This window comes from Dama dama, chromosome 19 (assembly GCF_033118175.1).
Source record: "Dama dama isolate Ldn47 chromosome 19, ASM3311817v1, whole genome shotgun sequence".
NCBI lineage: Eukaryota > Metazoa > Chordata > Mammalia > Artiodactyla > Cervidae > Dama > Dama dama.
The window spans coordinates 65,833,053-65,854,881 of record NC_083699.1 but is presented as its reverse complement, the minus strand read 5'-3'; the positions used below and the strand labels follow the sequence as shown (position 1 = coordinate 65,854,881).

Sequence of the window (21,829 nt, the reverse complement as noted above, 5' to 3'; positions counted from 1 at the left end):
GCTGTAGTGTGGTGGGGTGAAGGTCTGACCAGAGGGCACTGAAGGGAGAAGAAAGAGGAGAACTGGAGACAGAGGGAGAAACGACTCCTGAGTAACTGTGCTGCAAAGGGGGACAGAGACATATGGCCACAGCAGGAGCAGTAGGAGTAATGAGAGGTGTGTTATGATGAGAGAAATGATGTTTTTTTGCAGAGAGATCCTACAAAAGCCATTATTATAGGACACAAAGCAAAGAGAAGCTACAGAGACCGCCTCAGGCAGGCAAAGAGGATAGGCCCCGGATGGGAAGACTAGATTCTGATAAAACCTGGCATTCAAGTAAGGGTCTTGATAAATGTTTGCTGAAAGAACAAATTCTTTGAATACTAAGAAAACAAAGGTGATATCACTAAACCAAAGTTAATAAATCCTAATTCTGATTTGGGCTTCCCAGCTGGTGCAGCTGGTAAAGAGAATTTGCCTGCCAATGCAGGAGACTCAGGTTCGATCCCTGGGTTGAGGAAGATCCCCTGGAGGAGGAAATGGCAACCCCTGGAAAATCCCATGGACAGAGGAACCTGGCGGGTTACAGTCCATGGGGTCGCAAAGAGTCGGACTCGACTGAGTGCCTGAGCAGGCAAACACAACTCTGATTTAAGAGATGCGTGAAACTCGGGAGCTCACCTGTTAGATGGACTTTCCCTGTTTCTCCTGCCCTCGTTCCTTTTGCCACAAAGTGTAAGCCCTCGTCAGTATTAACTCCAGCTCTCCTCTCTGACCAGTGAAAAGTCCCCAAGTCTCCTTTCCTTCATGTATGGATCACTGAAAGGCCAACGCCTCTAGCAGGTTAGGGAAAGAGGAAGCAGACACTACTCACCGTTCTCATCGACCGCAAGCACGCTTGCCCCTTTCCCCAAGAGTTCTTGAACCACCATTGTCAGCCCGTTTCGGGCAGCAACATGCAGAGGTCTGGAGAGAAAACAATATGTGTACACGTCCATGTGTGCAGGCCCACGCATGCGTGTGCTCACTCTCTACCCTGGTTGTTGAAGACCATTTACTCTAGTCCATGGAGGCCCACAGACGCAGACCGGAGGCCGCTGGTCCCGACGGCAGTGAGGAGGGGAGAGAGGCCCGGGAGAGCCAGGACTCGGAGCGCCTGTTAGCGCTGCACCCAGCACCAGCCAGCAGCAGCTCCCACCTCCTCCAGACCCTCGTGCCAGTTTCCTTCAAGACCAACGTTTAAAAAGATTTACTAACTAAACTGCATTCTTAAGTTGTGTTAAGAAATGTGGTTGGCAAACACATGTATTAAACAATAAAACTGTAAACTGCAACAGCACAAGTTCCAATAGGTTTTTAAAACAGTTTACAGGTTCCATGACTCATTCTGGACCCTTAAGGGATGAGACTGAGACCTGAATGGGAACCATTATTGTAAGATTCTTCTCTTTACTAAGTCTCAAAGCAGAACAGCAAATGAAAATGGTAAGGAATAATGGAAGACGCTGGGCCAGGATTTAGGCAGTCACCCAGAACTGGCAGCTCATATTAAAGACCTGATTATTTCTGAAATCTCTCTAGCTACAGACATGTATAAAACTTTTTGCCTCATTGGTTGTTAAGTGTATTATTTCAGTTGGTTGCCATAAAACACACAGAATAGTATTACTTTCCACCATAAAACTGGATTGACTGACAACCTATTATTTTCAAGAATAAGGGTTTCAATTAAAAAACTTTTTAAATAATGTCTTTTAATTATGATGATTTTAGAAATGAGTTTTGTCAATTTTAAGAACTGTTTTTTATTTTTTAATTGCTTCTGTGACAGACTGATTCCAATCACAAAAGAATTCCATTAATCATTTTTATAATTAAAGGTCACAAGGTTTACACTAGACACTGGAAGTACTCACGTTTGCAAAGCTGCATTGGTTGCATTGATGAGGTTTCTATCTGTTATCTTTTCCAGTATTAACAAGGCACTAGTTTCATGACCCTAAAATTATGACAAATAACTCTTAAAAACTTTGGCACCATCAAAGATAACTTTATACACTCAATACACCCCAATCTTCGTCCATATATCACCATTCATATACTATGCATTTTCTTGGCTAATGTCTTAAATATACGTCCAAACATGAATTGGTGTAATGGGGTTACAGGAGAGGATAAGAATATTTAAGATTAGAGAGATTAGAAAAAGACAATAAGTACATTTAAGCCTGTGGTCCAAAACTTACTTGGCTTACTGGAAATTTCATATACCATGATGTTTCATACATAAGTAATCTTTTTTCCCAAGAAATCTGATGCCAGTGATTCTTAGACAGGTTTGGTCCCTAGCTCTGTTCATTTTAGTTAAGTGGAAGAACCTTAAATGCCACTGTCGATATTAACAATCAAAAAATATTGTTAAGATGTGTACCTACCTTACTGCAAGCCAAATGGAGGGCGGTGTTTTTACTGTTATCTTGTAAAGTCAGATCTGCACTAGCACTGCTAACCAGCATCTCTGGGAGGAAAAATTGTATCAACTCTTTTGTATATGAACATACACCTCAGATTACTAATAACTCACTGCAGAGAAATGAAGACAGAAAGGAAAAATATCCCTCTGGCAAAAACATAAGTGCAAAAACACATTGCAATATAAAGGTCTATATTGTATTCTCGTGTGTGTGTGTGTGTTGTATAAGGAACAGACAAGAACAGCAACTGACATTCATTCTGTGAGTGCTTACTAAACTTCAGACTGTTTTAAGTACTCTAGATTTATAGTAACTTATTTACCTCTCAAAACAACCCTATGAAGTAGGTACTGTTATTTTTGTCACTGTACAGATGGAAAGACTGAGGCATGAGGCCACTCAGTTGGCAGATCTAGGACTCACATTCAGTCTGACTCCAGAGTCAGGTTTCTTGACCATCCTAACACTGCCTGCTAACATGAGGCCAACTGAAAATACTGTGGACCTAAAAGAAAACACGAATGTAGGCAGGTAAAAGGTTTTAAATCTCAGGAATGGTGAGATAACTAATGGAAAATTCAATGAACCAGAGTCAGATGGGAGCTATATTATACACAGGCAATATTTACACTTAGAACAATGAAAGCCTCCAGCGTTTCTTTACCAACTGTGTTTGTCTGTCCGTTTTCTGCAGCCATCATGAGGGGCGTCTTCCCAGAGGAGTCCGCGGAGTTCACATGAGCATTGTGGCTGAGCAGAAGCTGCAGACACTCCACGTGGTCTGTGAAGGCGGCTGCGTGGAGAGGAGTCCTGCCCACAGAGGAATGCAAGGACGGGGCTAAGTCTGTGCGTGTGTATTCTTCATTTATCACCAGCAGCTTTCAAGGATTTACATACCAGGCTATAAAACTATTGCCTGGATACAAATAGGCTTACTAATTCCTGCCACAAAAATTTGTATTTTTGATAACTATTATTTAGGTAAACTAATATAAATAAGGGTAAATTATGAAACTGCCAAAAAAAAAAAAATGACATCATTAAAGGAAACTTTGAAAGAAACAAATCCGGCCCCAAATACTGTCATCTATTACAACTGTTAGACTCTTTGTAATTAGAAATCTGTTAACTTTAAAGAGTCTTTAGGGGGACTCCCTGGTGGTCCAGTGGTTAAGCATCCACCTTGCAATGCAGACAACACGGGTTCGATTCCTGGTTCACGAACTAAGATCCCACCTGCCGCAGGGCCTGTGTGCTGAGACCCGACACAACCAAACACATAAAAGAAAGAATCTGCCTTGCAATGCAGGGGATGAGAGTTCGACCCCTGGTGGAGGAACTAAGATCCCACTGAGCCTGTGTGCCACAATTTCTGAGTCTACACACTGCAGCAGCTGCGTACAACTAGAGTCCTTGAGCCACAATGAAAAGTCCTGTGTGCCACGATTAAGACTCAACACAGCCAAATAAAAAAATAAACAACAACAGACAGTCTTCGGGTAACAAGCACGTGCTAAGTTGCTTCAGTCGTGTCCGACTTTGCAACTCTAGGGACTGTGGCCCACCAGGCTCCGCTATCCATGGGAGTCTCCAGGCAAGAATCCTGGAGTGGGTTGCTATATTTCCTGCTCCAGGGGATCTTCCTGACCCCGAGGTTGAACCTGAGTCTTTTCCATCTCCTGCACTGGCAGGCGGGTTCTTAATCATGTGTGCCACCGGGGAAGCCCAACAAGAATGTGTGTTTTTAACAAAGGGAAATCTTTTTCCCAGTTTCCCTGGTCAAGGTAGAAAAGCCTTTTATAATGAGAATATAATTAAGATTTTGTAACAACTTGTAAATATAAAACCAACCTGTAAGTAATAAAGGAGTTTCTTTAAACTCTCCCATATTAATCTAATAACTAATAAAATTTTCTACATGGTTGAATTCCTACCTTCCTTTTGAATCTGTGGCGTTCACAATGCTGGAGCCTAAGGTATCAATTAACATCTCAGCAGCACCCTCGTTGTCATTTATTCTGTGAAGGTAACAAGGTGATCACTCTCAAAGCGATGCTTTGTTTCTTAAATACTCAAATCAAATCCGATTCATTCTGCCTTTACTTACACAGCACAATGCAACGGACTGAAAGCATTTCCTTCCGTTTTCTGGAAAACATCTTGTTCTAAAAGGAGTTCTACACATGTCTCATGACCTAGATAAGTAAATGGGAACCAGATATTAAGATCCAAAGAAGATACTGAGGTGTCCATACATATCCACATATCTCAATAGATTAAAAAAAGGGCTTGAACACGGATTACAAGTAGTCAGTTCCTTGAAGCCAATAAACATCAGTTTTAGGCACTTTGAAATCCAAAGTACAACTTCAGCAGTTTATTATTGACAAGTATTTCTTTTGTGGGGGACAAAAATTAGTCTCCCTTTTTCCATGGTGACCAATTAGAGTTATTTGGGCATTATTTCTTGAAATGATCTATTTGCATATAATAGTGTAACTTTCAAAATAATATATATTTACGTAACATTGTTGTTTTAGTAGCTAAGTCATGTCTGACTCTTTGTGAGCCCATGGATTATAGCCCACCAGGCTTCTCTGTCGTGGGATTTTCCAAGCAACAACAATACTGGCGTGGGTTGCCCTTTCCTTCTCCAGGGGATCTTACCAATCCAGGGATTGAACCTGTGCTCCTGCATTGGCAGGCAGGTTCTTTACTAGTAAGCAACCAGGGAACTCCTACTTATGCAGACTGAAATATTTTCTGGTTATAGGAATGAGCTAATGGTATTATTTTACAGAAGTGTTTAGAGGAAAAAAAGTACATGTCCCTGTCCCCATTCCCAGTACTACTCTCTAGACCTATTGCCTTATAGTTCCAGAACATTTTGAGGCATATACAACTGCATGTACAGAAACACATACTTTTTCATTTTTATGCAACTGGGACATTCTGCAACTTGTTTTTTACTTAAAAAACTATATGTCTTTTCATAATAGTATATGTAGACATCCTATTGCTGACTGGGAGAACGTCACAGTATCAGAAAGTATCATAAATGATTTAATCTCTAATTACGGACTTCAAGGTGACTGCTAGTTTTCTTTGTGATATCATCATCAATGTTGTAAATGAAATATTTCAGGTCTTAAGAGAAAAGTATTTATTTCTTTTATATTTCCAAGAACAATTTTCTGGAAATTATATTGCTGGGTTAAAGGACAATTACTGAATACTAGTAAGTATCAGGTCCACAACTTTTCTTTTTCTAAACAGTTTTATCTGTTTATTCTTGGCTGTGCTGGGTCTTCACTGCTGGGCAGGCTTTTCTCTAGCTGCAGAGACCAGGGGCTACTCTCCAGTTGTGGTGTTAAGGCTTCTCACTGCAGTGGATTCTCTTGTTGCAGAGCACGGGCTTTAGGCAGCTCCAGGCTCTAGAGCACAGGCTCGGCAGTATTTTCCACTTGGGACTGAACCCGTGTCTCCTGCACTGGCAGGCGGATTCTTCACCACTGAGCCACCAGGGAAGTCCAGGCCCACAGTTTTTAGTAGCAACTTTAAAAACAAGGGAAAACCTAAACTTCAGATTTTCTTAAACCCAATTTTCAAAGCCAGGGTTTTCGTAAAAGTATCCCCCACTGCTGTATTAATGACGGAAAATTAAATGTTGCTTCTACCTTGTTAAGTCATTTGGGATCCGCATTAGGAATAAAGTAGATTCTTAAAGAGCCTCTTGATTTATTTCCATGGCTTAATATTTGGTTAACAAGGTGATGCTATATTTCTTTTCTAATTACCCTAGAATTCTCAAACAACAGTTCAACTTAATTGTTATACTGTAATTGTTTCTACCAGGAAAAGAAAGTATGTTTTAGGAAGTCTGTGGTTATATTCCATTACCTGTGAGTTCTTTCATTTAGTGGTTCTCAACTGGAGCAATTTTAGCCCTCAGAGAACATCTGGCCACATCTAGAGACATTTCTGTTTATGACATTGGAGATGGGGTAGGGAAGTGCTGTGGCATCTAGTGGGTAAAAGGCAGGGCTGCTGCTAAACCTCTTGCAGGCACAGGACAGTCACAACAAAGGATTAAACATTATCTGGCCCCAAATGTCAACAGTGCTGAGAAACCCTGCTTTAACTCTCCCTCTCCAAATGTTAACTCATGGCCAAGAAGTAGAGAAGGACAATGGTCCAGTATTGACTTGAGGGTTTCCTATTTTCCTGGGATAGCAGTTCTCGAAGTGTGGGGATAGCAGTTCTCAAGGTGTGGTCTGGGAGCTCCAGGGTAGTACTGGCAAACTATTCTTTTCTTAAAACAAGCCATCAGAGAGACCTGCTTCTCTATTTTTTTTTTTTTTAATACTTATTTTTCATAAAAATGCTATTTTTATCAACATGAATGGATTTATTACTATTTTAAAATGAATATCCTTAAATTTCTCAGTCCTAATTTACCACACAGTAAGTATGAATAGCTAGAAGCCACAAGCCCTGAATGGGAAGATGAGAGTCATTGCCTAAGCAGACTGTAGACAGCGAAAAGGGAGTCCTGCGGCCTGCAGGCATTGCTGCGTCATCTTAAGCTGAAAAACTTCACTTTGTGTCCTGGTTTATAGAAGAAGGAGGAAACTGGTCTCTTCATGTTTTAGAGGGATATTTTGAAGATGCTTACAAGCATCAAAAAAATTTGATACATTCTTAAAAGGAACACATGAGATCATGTAAATATTTTTAGTTCTGTGACTGAATGACTCCACAAACCAAAAATCTGAACGTTAAAGCTGAGTATGTATGTATAACCAGTTCTCTTCTAAAGTGTCGCCATTATTCCATTTTAAGAGGCTGTTTTCTGTTCTGCTGGAGTGCTTCCAATTTTCTTTTCAGCTGTACAATTACTAGTCAAAGTAAAACTATTTACATATTCTACTCTCAGAAGCCCAAAATTATAAAATAGCCTTTTGGCTGTAAATATGGTATTAATTTTACAATGCCTTTACATTCTCTGTACATAGAGGAAACATACATCTAATTCCTTCCAGCTCAATTCAGAATCATTACCAATTCTACTAGAGCCTGGAAATTAGACACATCTGTTATGATCTTTAAATGGGAACCCGGCATGTAGTTTGGGCAAAATTTTGTGTCTTGCACACAATGTGCTCAGAGAGTCTAAATTCAGCAGTGATAGAGTAGGGAACTCACTTAAAGAAAACCATGTTCTCCAGAAGGACCTGGTAGGAATGTTATAATAATAAACACCAACTCTCCAAAGGACAGTTATAGCAGTATTTTCACAACTAAATGCTCTACCTGAGGAAAAATACCTTACTGTATGATGTTTCTAAGAGCTAATTCTCACTGATTTAAAAAAAAAAAAAAGCAATAAAAGTCTGCTTCAAAATAGTTTTATCTCACTGATTTCTTAAATAAATTTCACATCTCTAGACGTCTTACTACTATTTGATTTTCCCTGTACTTATAAGATGTCAAATTACATTGTAATGCAAAGGAAGAGTTGAAATCCAAAGGTTTTTATAGTTTCAAACCTGCTCTGGCTAAAGATCTGGGATAGTAAAAAAAAATGAAACTGACTAAGCTTTTGAATTAGCAATATGTTTAACTATTCAAATTTTCCATGGTGCCATCAATATAGTGATGGTGTGATCACTCACCTAGAGCCAGACATCCTGGAATGCGAAGTCGTGGGCCTTAGGAAGCATCACTACAAACATTAGTGGAGGTGTTGGAATTCCAGCTGAGCTATTTCAAATCCTAAAGATGATGCTGCCAAAGTGCTGCACTCAATATGCCAGCAAATTTGGAAAACTCAGCAGTGGCCATAGGACTGGAAAAGGTCAGTTTTCATTCCAATCCCAGAGAAAGGCAAGGCCAAAGAATGCTCAAACTACCGCACAATTGCACTCCTCTCACACACTAGCAAAATAATGCTCAAAATTCTCTAAGTAAGGCTTCAACAGTACTTGAACCGAGAAATCCCAGATGTTCAAGATAGATTTAGAAAAGGCAGAGGAACTAGAGATCTTATTGCCAACATCTGCTGGATCACAGAAAAAGCAAGATAATTCCAGAAAAACATCTACTTCTGCTTCACTGACTATGCTTCAAGCCTTTGACTGTGTGTATTACAACAAACTGTGGAAAATTCTTAAAGAGACGGGAATACCGGACCACCTTACCTCCCTCCTGAGAAACCTGTATGCAGGTCAAGAAGCAACAGTTAGAACCAGACATGGAACAAAGGCCTGGTTCAAAATTGGGAAAAGGAGTCCGTCAAGGCTGTATATATTGTCACTCTGCTTATTTAACTTCTGTGCAGAATATATCACGTGAATTGCTGGGATGAAGCTTAAGCTGGAATCAAGATTGCCAAGAGAAATATCAATAACCTCAGATATGCAAATAATACCACCCTTATCACAGAAAGCAAAGAGGAACTAAAGAGCCTCTTGATGAAGGTAAAAGAGGAGACTGAAAAAGTTGGCTTAAAACTCAGTGTTCAAAAAAGGAAGATCATGGTATCTGCTACCATCGCTTCATGGCAAATAGATGGGGAAACAATGGAAACAGTGACAGACTTTATTTTGGGGGGCTCCAAAATTACTGCTGATGGTGACTGCAGCCATGAAATTAAAAGATGCTTGCTCTGTGGAAGAAAAGCTATGACAAACCTAGATAGCGTATTTAAAAGCAGAGACATTACGCTGCCGACAAAGGTCTGTCTAGTCAGAGCTATGGTTTTTCCAGTAGTCATGTATGGATGTGAGAGTTGGACCATAAAGGCGGCTGAGCGCCAAAGAACTGATGCTTTTGAACTGTGGTGTTGGAGAAGACTCTTGAGAGTCCCTTGGGCTGCAAAGAGATCAAACCAGTTAATCCTTAAAGAAATCAATCCTGAATATTCATTGGAAGGACTGATGCTGAAGTTGAAGCTCAAATACTTTGGCCACCTGATGCGAAGAGCTGACTTACTGGAAAAGACCCTGATGCTGGGAAAGATTGAAGGCAGGAGGAGAAAGGGATGACAGAGGACAAGATGGTAGGATGGCATCACTGAATCAATGGATTCAGTACCCAGAGCCAGCTCTGGGAGATGGTGATGGACAGGGAAGCCTGATGTGCTGCCATCCATGCGGTTGCAGAGTCAGACACGACTGAGCGGCTAAACAACAACAATCAATATTCAGAGTTGCAAAATGACCAAACGTGGTCAATCCTCAAGAAGAGAGCAATGCTTTCTCAGAACAAAAGAACAGAGCTCTCAATTCTGATACAAGGACTAATATGAAAATTAAAACAGTGTATCTAGAAAATGCTCATGAAAATTTTTGATTCCATTATTAATATAACTTTGCAAGATTCATATTTCTCTTCTTTTACTACAACTCAACAATTATTTCTCAAAATGGTTCCCAATAAAAGAATCACATGAAACAGTGTATTACAAAAAAACAGAAGCCTCCTCTGCGGCAAGGCAGTTAGCTGAGGTTTAGAACAGCCACTAATTTTTTTTACGCAAGTGGATCTTATACAAAGAGGTAATTTCTATTTTCTGTACATTTTGAGGGAAAGTTGTTAGAATTGTCAGCTAGTTTTGTAGATATGTTCTTACGACTAACAATAACCTGAATGCTACATTGAAATTTGAAACAACAAATAAAAAATCCCTTATATCTTTGATAATACCCTAAGTACACACTTGGACAGAATTGATGTTTTACACTATACATAATATAGTCAACTGTTACCAAAGATGAGCAAATCTCTCAACGTGCTGTTACTTAAATTATTTTAGTGACATTTCAAAAGCCAAACCCTGTTTTTCTATCCTTTAAAAATAGCTTTATATTTCTCTCTCTGACCTTTGGTGAGATTACCTGTAAAAGGACTAATGGTGACAATTACTCTCCCGGAAGCTAAAAGTAAGTCTGTTACAACCATGCAGCCAAGTTCACTTAACTGTGAAAGTGTCCAAAAGTTTCTAGTTCCTACTTCTATGATCTATTCTACTAGCACTTCACTCTCTTAAAATGTTGAACATACATGTTACTGTTGATATAAGGATCTTAACTTGCAGAGTGCTCAGGAAACACATTTCAGTCTAGAATATGATACACTCTCAGGGAAGTCAGAACGTGTTACAGTCGCCTGTCTCTCTGTGGCATACACACAGCAGGCAGGGGATGCGGGTCTGGGTCTCTGTACTTAACCGTTGTAGCAGGCCCAGTGAAGTGCTGTGTATCCGTGATTGTCCACCATGGCTGGATTTGCATCCATAGATGCTGCTGACTGCAGAAGGGCTCCAAGAACACCGATGTGTCCACAGGCAGCTGACAAGTGTATTGGTGTCCGGCCCCTGCTATCTCGAAATAAGCAGTTAGCACCATGTTGAAGTAATGCATCCACACACTCTTCATGGCCTGTGACTGCCTGAAAAGAAAATTCCTGCATGTCACTGAACACGCTGTGTTGGGCACTACATACCAATGATAGCTAATTAGGAATTTTAAAGTCTGTATTCCCCATGTCCTCCCACCAGTCAAGGCATTTATCATATTTTGAGTATTTTTATTGAAAGTGGCTTGAGAATTTAGTTAAAGCAGTAATTTTTTCAAACAAGAGTAATATGAAAACTAGGAAAAAGGGCCTTTCAATTGAATGAAAATATTTCAAAGGTGAAAAAGTTAAGACAAAAATGTGTAAGAAAGAAAAGAAAAAATGTATAAGACTATTCAAGATTTTAGGGTTTTAAAATTTTGTTTCAATATTATCTTTCTCCGGATTAAGTTGTGCTTTGTGGTTGCTTAAAATCAGAGTTCAGAAACTGAGACAGTGAAAGAAACAGTAAAGATGATTTGGTAAAAACTTCATGAAGAAAAATATAAACACAGCCTCGTTCAGTTTTAGGTAGAACGAAGTCATAAAAACCTTCAGAAAAGAAGGCTTCTGCTCACCCCTCTGTGCAGGGCCGTCCTTCCCCATCGGTCTCTGGCGTCGACGCTTGCGCCTTTGTTGAGCAGTGAGTACACACAGTCCGTGTGCCCGTTGAGCACAGACAGCATCAGAGGAGTCCTGGGCAACAACAGGAGCAGCCCCGTCACCACCGAGACCTCACCCGGAAAGCACGCTGGGCTGGTGGCTTTCGCAACAAGCCCTTCTTTCTGTGACTCAGCTTTAAAGCACACTTAAAAAGCTGCACTGGACGTCACTCAGTTACACACTATGCCAGACTTACCAAAACAGGGGCAAAAGTATGAAGACTGAAGATCTGTCTTAGATCCCAAAACTAATTAAAGAACAGGGAAAACTTACTGTCCATTTCCATCTTGAATATCTACTGCATTCTGTGGTTCGGCATTTCCTATTAGTAGCCGTAAGCATTCCGAATGACCATTTGTTGCTGTAAGGGATATTTAAAAATTTCAGCAATTATATATACATATAAAATGATGAAACAGAAAATGTTCATCGTAAACCACATTTTCTTGATATAATTTCAGAATATTCATCGAATTTAACAAGAAAGAAACTGCTCATGGGATTCCCCTCTCTGGGGGTGGCAGTGCACTTTGGAAGGGCAGCCTGCCTCCAGCCACGCGGTCACACCGCGATTAGACAGGTCAGTCACATTCTCCTTTCCCAATGGCTGGTTTCAAGCTCTGCCACTGAGACGTTCAGAGGTCTGAAGGGCATCTGGGAAATATTTTTATCCCTGATAGTGAAAGTTATCCTCCTTTCCTGATTTTAGATGTGATCCTTGTGGATGCTTCAAGGAAATTCTGTTTAGTCCCATCTTTTTTTTTTTTTTTCTTAAACTGATTCACTGACACTCAGTACATAGCAGCGGGCTACTGATGAGTGTTTGTATAGCATACTGGGGATGAGAAAAATACCTGACTGGGACTTCTTCACCTATATCAGTCTTGAATTCGTTATTTAAAATGAACACTGCTTGTAGTAATTCCTGTAGAGAGTGGTGACTCCTTATCTGTAGTGATACACAGAGTACCGAGTCATCACAGTGGCAGGGTTATGTGGCTTTCCATTTTCACAAGTCCACAACATCACAGAACACCCCATGAAGTAGGTCTCACACAGACACTTTGTAACTCCTGTCTGATTAAATGTTTAATGTAGTACCCTGGTACAGTAAGTAAAATATTTACCAGATGTTAAATGAAAGCACGTACCAATCCAAGATAATTTCCATCAAAATGAAGTAAAAACATATTGTACTTTTTGGTGTTTCTGATAAAGTACTTCAAAGTTAGACTATTATATAAATCCAATTTCTAAAGTAGATAATATTTTTTAAAAAGTGATTATAATCTTGCTGTTGTCTTTTCCCTGAGAGTAGAATCATTAGAATTTTTACAATCAAAGTCTTTAAAACAATTACCAGGAGTATAATATACAAGAAAGTGAAAAAGAAGAGAGTATTAGATGGAAAGTGGTAAATAAAATCATTCATAGTCTTTGGCATACCTGCTGCATGTATAGGTGTTCTCTTCAAAATATAATCTTTGACTAAGATTGAGGCTCCCTGATTAATGAGAACATCCACACATTCTACATGGCCCTTAAATGCTGCAAGGTCCAAGGGTGTTCTTCCACTACTATTTCTCACGTCAAGATCTAACAAAGACTGTACTAACACTTCCAGGGCTTGATGGTGACCATGATAGGCCTAGGAACAAACAAAAATAGAAATTAAAATAATACATATGTTTAGACTGACTTCTTAGAAACCCTAGAACATAAAGGAGTAAGCAAACTTGTCTTCACGTCATTGTATTTAAGATGATCCAAAACTTCTGTACTGGTAACTCAGAAAGTTAACTATAACTTTTCTAATAATCAATTAGTAGGCTGCAGTGTTAGGGATGAGTATTCCACAAATAATACAAGTTCAAATGACAGGCAATCTTTTCACAGGTATATAATGTCTGGTTTATGGCAGACACTCTGTAATGTGTGACGCGGGTTCTAAGGAAGATTTCACTCTGAATCTGTGATTCCAAAGCCCAGGTTCTTCATCAGAGTTCAGCGTCCCGCTTCACCGACAGAATGTTACTGCGCTTCGATCACAAGAGACAGTAGCAGCTGAAGTTCAGCTGGTTCTTGTGTCCTCTGGTTTCTCAAAGTAAAATGACCACCCTATCCTACAATGTGCTGTATCTCAAAAAAAATTTCTTTTCAAAAATATTTAAACTGTGCCCTGCTGGAATAACTGCCATGCGCTAGGCACTGTCCTCGTGTACAGCAGAGCAAGGAGATTTCACGATTTGTCTGAAACCCCCTCTTTACACAATCTGATAAAGGGGCTTTCCAAAGAACTCATTTCAAAACCAACATGTCAAGTGAACATCTATTACGCTTATTGGACTGGACGCTGAGCAGGACGTAAAGGCAACAAAGACACAGTTCTTGGTGGGGAAGCAATGTCTTCTCTGTTCACTCACGTCACCCCTTTTAGATAAGGAATGAGTGATTTTCTGATACTGTTCAGACCTGCAGCTTAGCATATACAGGCAAAACTGTAAATGATCCCATGTGAACTTTTCATTTAGAACTGAAAAATATAAAATCCTACCATGCTTGTGCTAAATATCACTTGCTTCTAAAAAGAGGTATTTAGCTAGAAAGAGGGCCCCACACTGTATCAAAGGGCTGTTAAGCTACTTCTTGTGGGAAATGTCAGAAAGGACCAGCAGGAGATAAAGCTGCTCTGGGCCTTACTGATCTCTTGAGATCACTGAGCTCAACTCTCTGTCTGAAGAGAGTTGAACAAACCTCTAGGCTTGTTCTTCAGTACCAGTTCAATAAAATTATGCCACTAAAAGAAGGGCAACTAGAAGCCAGGATGATGTGCACAGGGCTCTTGTCCTCATGATGTCTCTGACTGGGTTAGGACAAGGGACTGGGCTGTCTAGCATGTGCGAAGGCAGGACCAAGGCCGGTTTCCTTAGGCCTCAGGTCAGTGTGTTTTCACTGCAGCAAGTTGTCCCGGATTGGGAGTTTGGAAGTTAAAAAAAAATCACTTAGGTAATTTCTGAAAACCATCTTGGGACAGATAGAAAACGCCAAAGTGGTGGTATAACCACATTTCACTGAACCTGATTATAAAAATCACAAAACTGTTTCCATTTCAGCTTAAAAATACTATTTGGCACACTCCTGTTCATAATAGCACTATTCACAATAGCCATGGAGTAAAAGAACTAGTTAAAAGAACTAAACTTTTCAGATAATGTATTAAAAAAGTTGACAAAGTGCTTAGTCTGGCACCTAGTAAGTGTTTAAGAGATGAGGTGCTATTATTGTAAGAGTGACGATAACGATGCAGGAAGAACTGTCTACACCCTCTCAGACATCATTTCTTGCCACCCATAGTAAAATGGCTATTTTCTCCATGCTGGCTTTGCACTTCCAGATGACTTATTTACTATGCAGGTCTGGAAGAGTACATAGTATTTCCAAAGACCCAAAGGGCAAGGAAGCAAGGAGCTTCAGCACGTCTTCTTAGTTATTTAGACCATGGTAAGAAGTACTGCTGGGGAGAAAGGGGCAGAGAGATAAGGCAGAAAATTCAGTGTACATGTGTCAGTGTCAGAATATATGCCAGAAAAATATTAAGACAAGAAATAATAGTATTTGTGAGAAGAAACAAACAGGTCACTGAACTTTTAGTGACACACATTAAGTATAGACCCTTAAAACATTTTACTGCACTTGAAACCAAAGGTCTCACAACAGTGACCATACCCAATTCTCCTGACTCTCAAAGTCCCCCCACATCCCACAACATGCTATGTTTCAAAGATAATTCTTCTTTTAGCACAGAAGGAGTGAGATTGAGCCCTGCTTGAAATCCGTAAGGTAATTCATTCCTGTATATGACTTAACTGTCACACTCTCTCCTAACCTTCTCCTCTTAGTGATGGACATTAGTGAAGCTAGAAAATCATGAAATTAAATCCTATTGCATGAGCAACCAAAGGATCAGTGAAGACACACTTACCACCCCCAAAATCACAAAGTAAGCAAACTGTTGTAGAAATGCCACAGAAATTATTGTTCTTGTATGATCTGCTTAAGAATGCAGAAGCCATTCCACTAGAGTGGGTCATTTTAAAGTTCACATCTCAGGCATATTATCTCCTTAGAGCAGGTCTGGGGGAAATTAAACCCATCCCCCCCCCCTTTCTTTTTAAAGACAAACAAACAAAAGCACATTCAAGAATTCTCTGTTAAGCAAGTTCTTACAGCTTTAATTCTATGATCATCATTATCAGGACCCAAAGTTCTCGGTCCTAGTTTGAGTCAACACAAACAGGGATGAGATATTTTCAGTAAACCAGCCATCAAGTTGGCTGTGAAGGCAGTACTTACAGCCAAGTGTAAAGGGCTTATTGTTGCTCTATTGTCTGAATCATTCAGCATGTCTGTTCCCGATGTTTCCATTAACTGAGAAGGAAAAGAATTTTAAATGTCAGAAATGGCACTTTAAGACATACCACAGCAGGTATTCCTGGTCCCCCTCCCCCTAGTTCAAATCCATTTTTAGAGTATAAGTGGATACTTGAACATGAATTTAAAAATCCCAGAACATTATATTATGAAAACTAAACTCAGAAACCTTACAGAATGGATTATCCTGAAAATCTGGAACACACTCTAAGAGTTTTGAGGGAATGGCTATAAACTCTTGACTTGGAAAGAAATGCTATTTAATTGCCACCAAGTAAGAACCTCCTCCCTCTTCCTCCCTCATAAACATGATTTCTGTCACCATCTTTGTTCCCAGGAATGTGTCAGACAGGCTCCAGTTCGACTGAAAGCAAATACTTAAATACTCTGAATAGTAACGGGAAAACCGATTAATACTTACAACATCTAAAGGAGTTTCACTTGCAATCTGAAATAAAGTTTAAAATAAAAACATTGAGTTGAAGAAGCAGTCTATGTAGTAAAGAGATAATGCAAACTACTTGTCTCTATTTACCCATGGCTTTGTTAAATTCTCTTCTGAACTTGTGCTTTCTTTGCCTCCAAAAATTTATAGTCTTTTAAGTAAACAACTGTACAGCAGACCACAAATGTATATACATGGGTCTCAGATTTTAGTCTAGAAATACTATAGTAACCTAAGAAAATAGTATTTCTGAAGCAGGGTTCTAAATGCTATATTAAGTATGACAACCTCCTTTTTCTTTTTTATACCCACCCTCCTTGAATTTTACTCCCACTTTAAAGCAAGCAATGTTAATTTATAAATAAACTTAAATGAAGAAACCTGTGACATGAGGCATGTATCACACACTTGAGAATCATTTAACTTGCCTTTTGGTTTGGCTGAGTTGGGTGAATGGTGTATACACTCAGGAATGAGACCACATTTGAAATAAAAAGCTCCACTGCAGCAGATGAGTCTCCCCTTTCAGGACAGACTGCTAGTAGACTGGGCCTTTCAGAATCCCTAAATATACAGGGGAATCTTCTCACAGGGACATGTATTTCTCACATGTGACAAAGTTACAGTTTTTTAATGCCTTCCAGAAAACCTTTCAAGAGGCAGGGGCAGTGAACGCTAGGTGGGCATGGGGGTTTCTACGGGAAGGACACAAGGAGACCTCTCCAGAGATCTGATTTCTTTCTGTGCCCTTTTGCCGTGAAAGGGAAAAGGGAACGAAAGAAAGCTTAATGAGGCAAGTGTGAATTTAAGATGGACACGGATTCTAAAGATATTACAAGGTACTTATTTCTTGATTCATTTATTCTCATTGTCACTGCATTATTAGAACATAAACTCACACTGGTCCTTCCACAAGAACTCAGGATTCTTACCAGCTGAAGACACAGACGGTGACCATATGCAGCTGAATAATGAACGGCATTGTATCCTTGCTTGTCCCGGATCCCTGGATTTGCATCATTTCTTAGTAAGTATTCCAGGCACCTATTACAGTAAGATATATTCAAAATTCTAAATCCTGCATTTTAACCAACGACAAAGACAAACTCAAAACTGGCAATTTTTCTTACACTAGAATAATGTAAAAATCATAAACACATCTACACTACATAAATTTATCATTTAAATGACACTGACTGTAAGTGTCACAAAACTACAAATTAAACGTTCATAAGAGAATCTCCTTTATCCACAGCTTGTCCATCTAAGGCGCCAGTCAGCCTGCTCCGTGTTTGATAGGATTAGACTCCTAGTGGTGGGGAGCATCTAATCTATCTGGACCACACAGTAAGTATGATATCTCATTAGGAAGCTCAAGAAAGGATGTAAAAATATCTCCCAAAACCAAGATCGGAATTCACAGATCTCTTTAGAGATCTGAGCAGTGTGTGGACAACGCACAACTGGTATACAGGTAACAAGAAAGACCTTTCCACAGGAAATACACTTTATTCCTGTGCTATTAAACGATGAAGGAAGCAGTTTTAAAAGGACTTTATGATTCACAATTTGTTATAATTGTGATAAATGTTATTGTTACTACAGCCAATAAAAGAGTACTGTTAGAAATTAAAAGATTTATCTCTAGAGTTAGTTTGATACCATCCACCTTGGACAAATAGTTTATTCACCTTTATGGTAAAATGGCTTCTGTTTATTCATCTTACAGATGGAGGTACAAATTCAACTAAATAATCTAAACACCATTCATGTTTTTTATTAAGTCTGTTTTAAAAGCACAAACATTTCACTCAAGGGCATATCTTTCCATCTTTAATCAAGTTTTCTAGATGTGAATGACAAAACAGAAATAGTTCTCCTTACCAAGACTTGAATACAAGACAGATTCTATCAGTGGAACAAACTATTTTAAGATAACTTGCTGATACATGAGTAAGGGGGGAAAAAAAAGATTTACTTAAGGAAAGCAAAACAAGTAGGTTAGTTCATGCTTACTTTGTCAAGTAGGAGGGCAAGTCTCAAAGCACTACTTACCGTGACTAGTTGCAAGTATGCAGCATTAAATGGTCTGAAATAATTCAACCATAATACATGCAGAAGTTCCTATCAATCACAGTGTTAAATAGTTTACCTTCACATTATTAGATGATTTGTCTCCTACAGCAAAACAAAGACTAAAACTTGATTTACAACTATAAAATTACTTCTATTGTCATGACTTTCAAATTTTGCTAAGCAGTATGAATTTTCATAACTAGTTTGTAAGCATTATCTTTATTTTTTTAATTTTTATTTATTTATTTTCATTTATTTTTATTAGTTGGAGGCTAATTACTTTACAATATTGTAGTGGGTTTTGTCATGCATTGACATGAATCAGCCATGGATTTACATGTATTCCCCATCCCGATTCCCCTGCCCACCTCCCTCTCTACCCAATCCCTCTGTGTCTTCCCAGTGCACCAGGCCCGAGCACTTGTCTCATGCATCCAACCTGAGCTGGTGATCTGTTTCACCCTAGATAATATACATGTTTCGATGCTGTTCTCTCGAAACATCCCACCCTTGCCTTCTCCCACAGGGTCCAAAAGTCTGTTCTGTACATCTGTGTCTCTTTTTCTGTTTTGAATATAGGGTTATCATTACCATCTTTCTAAATTCCATATATATGTGTTAGTATACTGTATTGGTCTTTATCTTTCTGGCTTACTTCACTCTGTATAATGGGCTCCAGTTTCATCCATCTCATTAAAACTGATTCAAATGAATTCTTTTTAATGGCTGAGTAATATTCCATGGCGTACCACAGCCTCCATTCGTCTGCTGATGGGCATCTAGGTTGCTTCCATGTCCTGGCTAATATAAACAGTGCTGTGATTAACATTGGGGTGCACGTGTCTCTTTCAGATCTGGTTTCCTCAGTGTGTATACCCAGCAGTGGGACTGCTGGGTCATATGGCAGTTCTATTTCCAGTTTTTTAAGAAATCTCCACACTGTTCTCCATAGCGGCTGTACTAGTTTGCATTCCCACCAACAGTGTAAGAGGGTTTCCTTTTCTCCACACCCTCTCCAGCGTTTATTGCTTGTAGACTTTTGGATAGCAGCCATCCTGACTGGCGTGTAATGGTACCTCACTGTGGTTTTGATTTGCATTTCTCTGATGATGAGTGATATTGAGCATCTTTTCATGTGTTTGTTAGCCATCTGTATGTCTTCTTTGGAGAAATGTCTGTTTAGTTCTTTGGCCCATTTTTTGATTGGGTCATTTATTTTTAACAAGTGGTGCTGGGAAAACTGGTCAAGCACTTGTAAAAGAATGAAACTAGAACACTTTCTAACACCATACACAAAAATAAACTCAAAATGGATTAAAGATCTAAATGTAAGACCAGAAACTATAAAACTCCTAGAGGAGAACATAGCCAAAACACTCTCCAACATAAATCACAGCAGGATCCTCTATGACTCACCTCCCAGAATATTGGAAATAAAAGCAAAAATAAACAAATGGGATCTAATTAAACTTAAAAGCTTTTGCACAACAAAGGAAACTATAAGCAAGGTGAAAAGACAGCCCTCAGATTGGGAGAAAATAATAGCGAACGAAGCAACAGACAGAGGATTAATCTCAAAAATATACAAGCAACTCCTGCAGCTCAATTCCAGCATTATCTTTAACAAATGAAAAAATTACTGACATTCAGGAAAATTAAATCACTTGCTCCCAATCTTTTGGTTACAATATGGAAAAGCAAGGACTAGACCTTGTATCTTTTCTTCAAGTGTTCTTTCCTTGCTAGAAATGCTTCAGCACATGGGTTAATGAGTTAGTGACACTTTAACCCGGGTATTTATAAAATACTGAACCACAAAACTTCTTAATCTTGAAAATCTAGACCTCACTTTTGACTTGCAAATGAGAAGGCAAAGAGTTGATCCTCACTTTCTTTCTCACTGTAAGTTAACACATGCTCATTTTATAAAACTCAGAAAATTAAGAAAGAAAAATTTTCTATGAAACCCTCCTTCTCCTAAAATTAACTATATATGCAAAATCTGGAGGAATATTTATGGCTAAGTAATCCAAGTATCTAAGTAATACCAAGTATCTAAGTAATAAAAGCATATTCACTGTTGAATACTTTGTTTTCTTCATCTGTTAGACAAACTAAATATCTTCATCCCAATTAAGCATGTAATTTAAACAGGGGAGATGTTCAAACTATTTAAAGTTCTCCTATTCTTCCTCCACCACCATGAACTCCCACCACTTTTTCTGGCACAAGTTCAGACTGAATGCACCCCGCGTGCTCCCTGGCTGGTCAGAGCCGTGGGAAAGGAGCACTCACCCGAGGGCAGGGAATGTGGCACTGTCACCAGAGGCCTCAGAACGCTCCCTGACCATGGGGTGCACACAGCAGTCAATTCTTACGTGAAACAGATACTATGCAGCTTAAAGACTATGGCTCATCCTCAAAGGACGATTATGACATATCAGGTACTGTTTAAGCAATTTTGATACTCTTATCTCATATGACACTCTACCTCAATATGCTACAAGAGATCAGTGGAGAAATAACTCCAGAAAGAATGAAGGGATGGAGCCAAAGCAAGACCACCAGCCAGTTGTGGATGTGACTGGTGATAGAAGTAAAATCCAATGCTGTAAAGAGCAATATTGCATAGGAACCTGGAATGTTAGGTCCATGAATCAAAGCAAATGACAAGTGGTCGAACAAGAGATGGCAAAGGTGAACATCGACACTTTAGGAATCAGCGAACTAAGATGGACTGGAATGGATGAATTTAACTCAGATGACCATTATATCTACTACAATGGGCAAGAATCCCTTAGAAGAAATGGAGTAGCCATCGTAGTTAACAAAAGAGTCCGAAATGCAGTACTTGGGTGCAATCTCAGAAATGACAGAATGATCTCTGTTCGTTTCCAAGGCAAACCATTCAATATCACAATAATCCAAGTCTATGCCCCGACCAGTAATGCTGAAGAAGCTGAAGTGGAACGGTTCTATGAAGACCTATAAGACCTTTTAGAACTAATACCCAAAAAAGATGTCCTTTTCATTATAGGGGACTGGAATGCAAAAGTAGGAAGTCAAGAAACACCTGGAGTAACAGGAAAATTTGGCCTTGGAGTACAGAATGAAGCAGGGCAAAGGCTAATAAGAGTTCTGCCAAGAGAACGCACTGGTCATAGCAAACACCCTCTTCCAACAACACAAGAGAAGACTCTACACATGGACATCACCAGATGGTCAACACTGAAACTATAATGATTATACTTTTTGTAGCCAAAGATGGAGAAACTCTATACAGTCAGCAAAGACAAGACCAAGAGATGACTATGGCTCAGATCATGAACTCCTTATTGCCAAATTCAGACTTAAATTGAAG

The 21,829-nt window shown here is 39.3% G+C and overlaps 1 protein-coding gene across 5 annotated transcripts in view; it reads right to left on the bottom strand.

Moving 5' to 3' along the window:
- ANKRD28 (ankyrin repeat domain 28) overlaps positions 1 to 21,829 on the bottom strand; it is a 195,071-nt gene that overhangs the window by 7,460 nt on the left and 165,782 nt on the right. For 4 of the 5 annotated variants that reach the window (XM_061167271.1, XM_061167269.1, XM_061167274.1 and 1 more), the window contains 13 exons: positions 17,325 to 17,436; positions 16,369 to 16,395; positions 15,870 to 15,944; positions 12,963 to 13,164; positions 11,790 to 11,877; positions 11,432 to 11,549; positions 10,688 to 10,922; positions 4,564 to 4,651; positions 4,391 to 4,474; positions 3,121 to 3,266; positions 2,418 to 2,500; positions 1,899 to 1,981; positions 857 to 948 (listed from right to left, as the gene is read on the bottom strand). In XM_061167271.1, coding sequence (XP_061023254.1) covers positions 857 to 948; positions 1,899 to 1,981; positions 2,418 to 2,500; positions 3,121 to 3,266; positions 4,391 to 4,474; positions 4,564 to 4,651; positions 10,688 to 10,922; positions 11,432 to 11,549; positions 11,790 to 11,877; positions 12,963 to 13,164; positions 15,870 to 15,944; positions 16,369 to 16,395; positions 17,325 to 17,436 — 1,433 coding nt within the window. The remainder of the gene's footprint in view (positions 1 to 856; positions 949 to 1,898; positions 1,982 to 2,417; positions 2,501 to 3,120; positions 3,267 to 4,390; positions 4,475 to 4,563; positions 4,652 to 10,687; positions 10,923 to 11,431; positions 11,550 to 11,789; positions 11,878 to 12,962; positions 13,165 to 15,869; positions 15,945 to 16,368; positions 16,396 to 17,324; positions 17,437 to 21,829) is intronic. The other variant, XM_061167270.1, reaches the window with a different exon arrangement.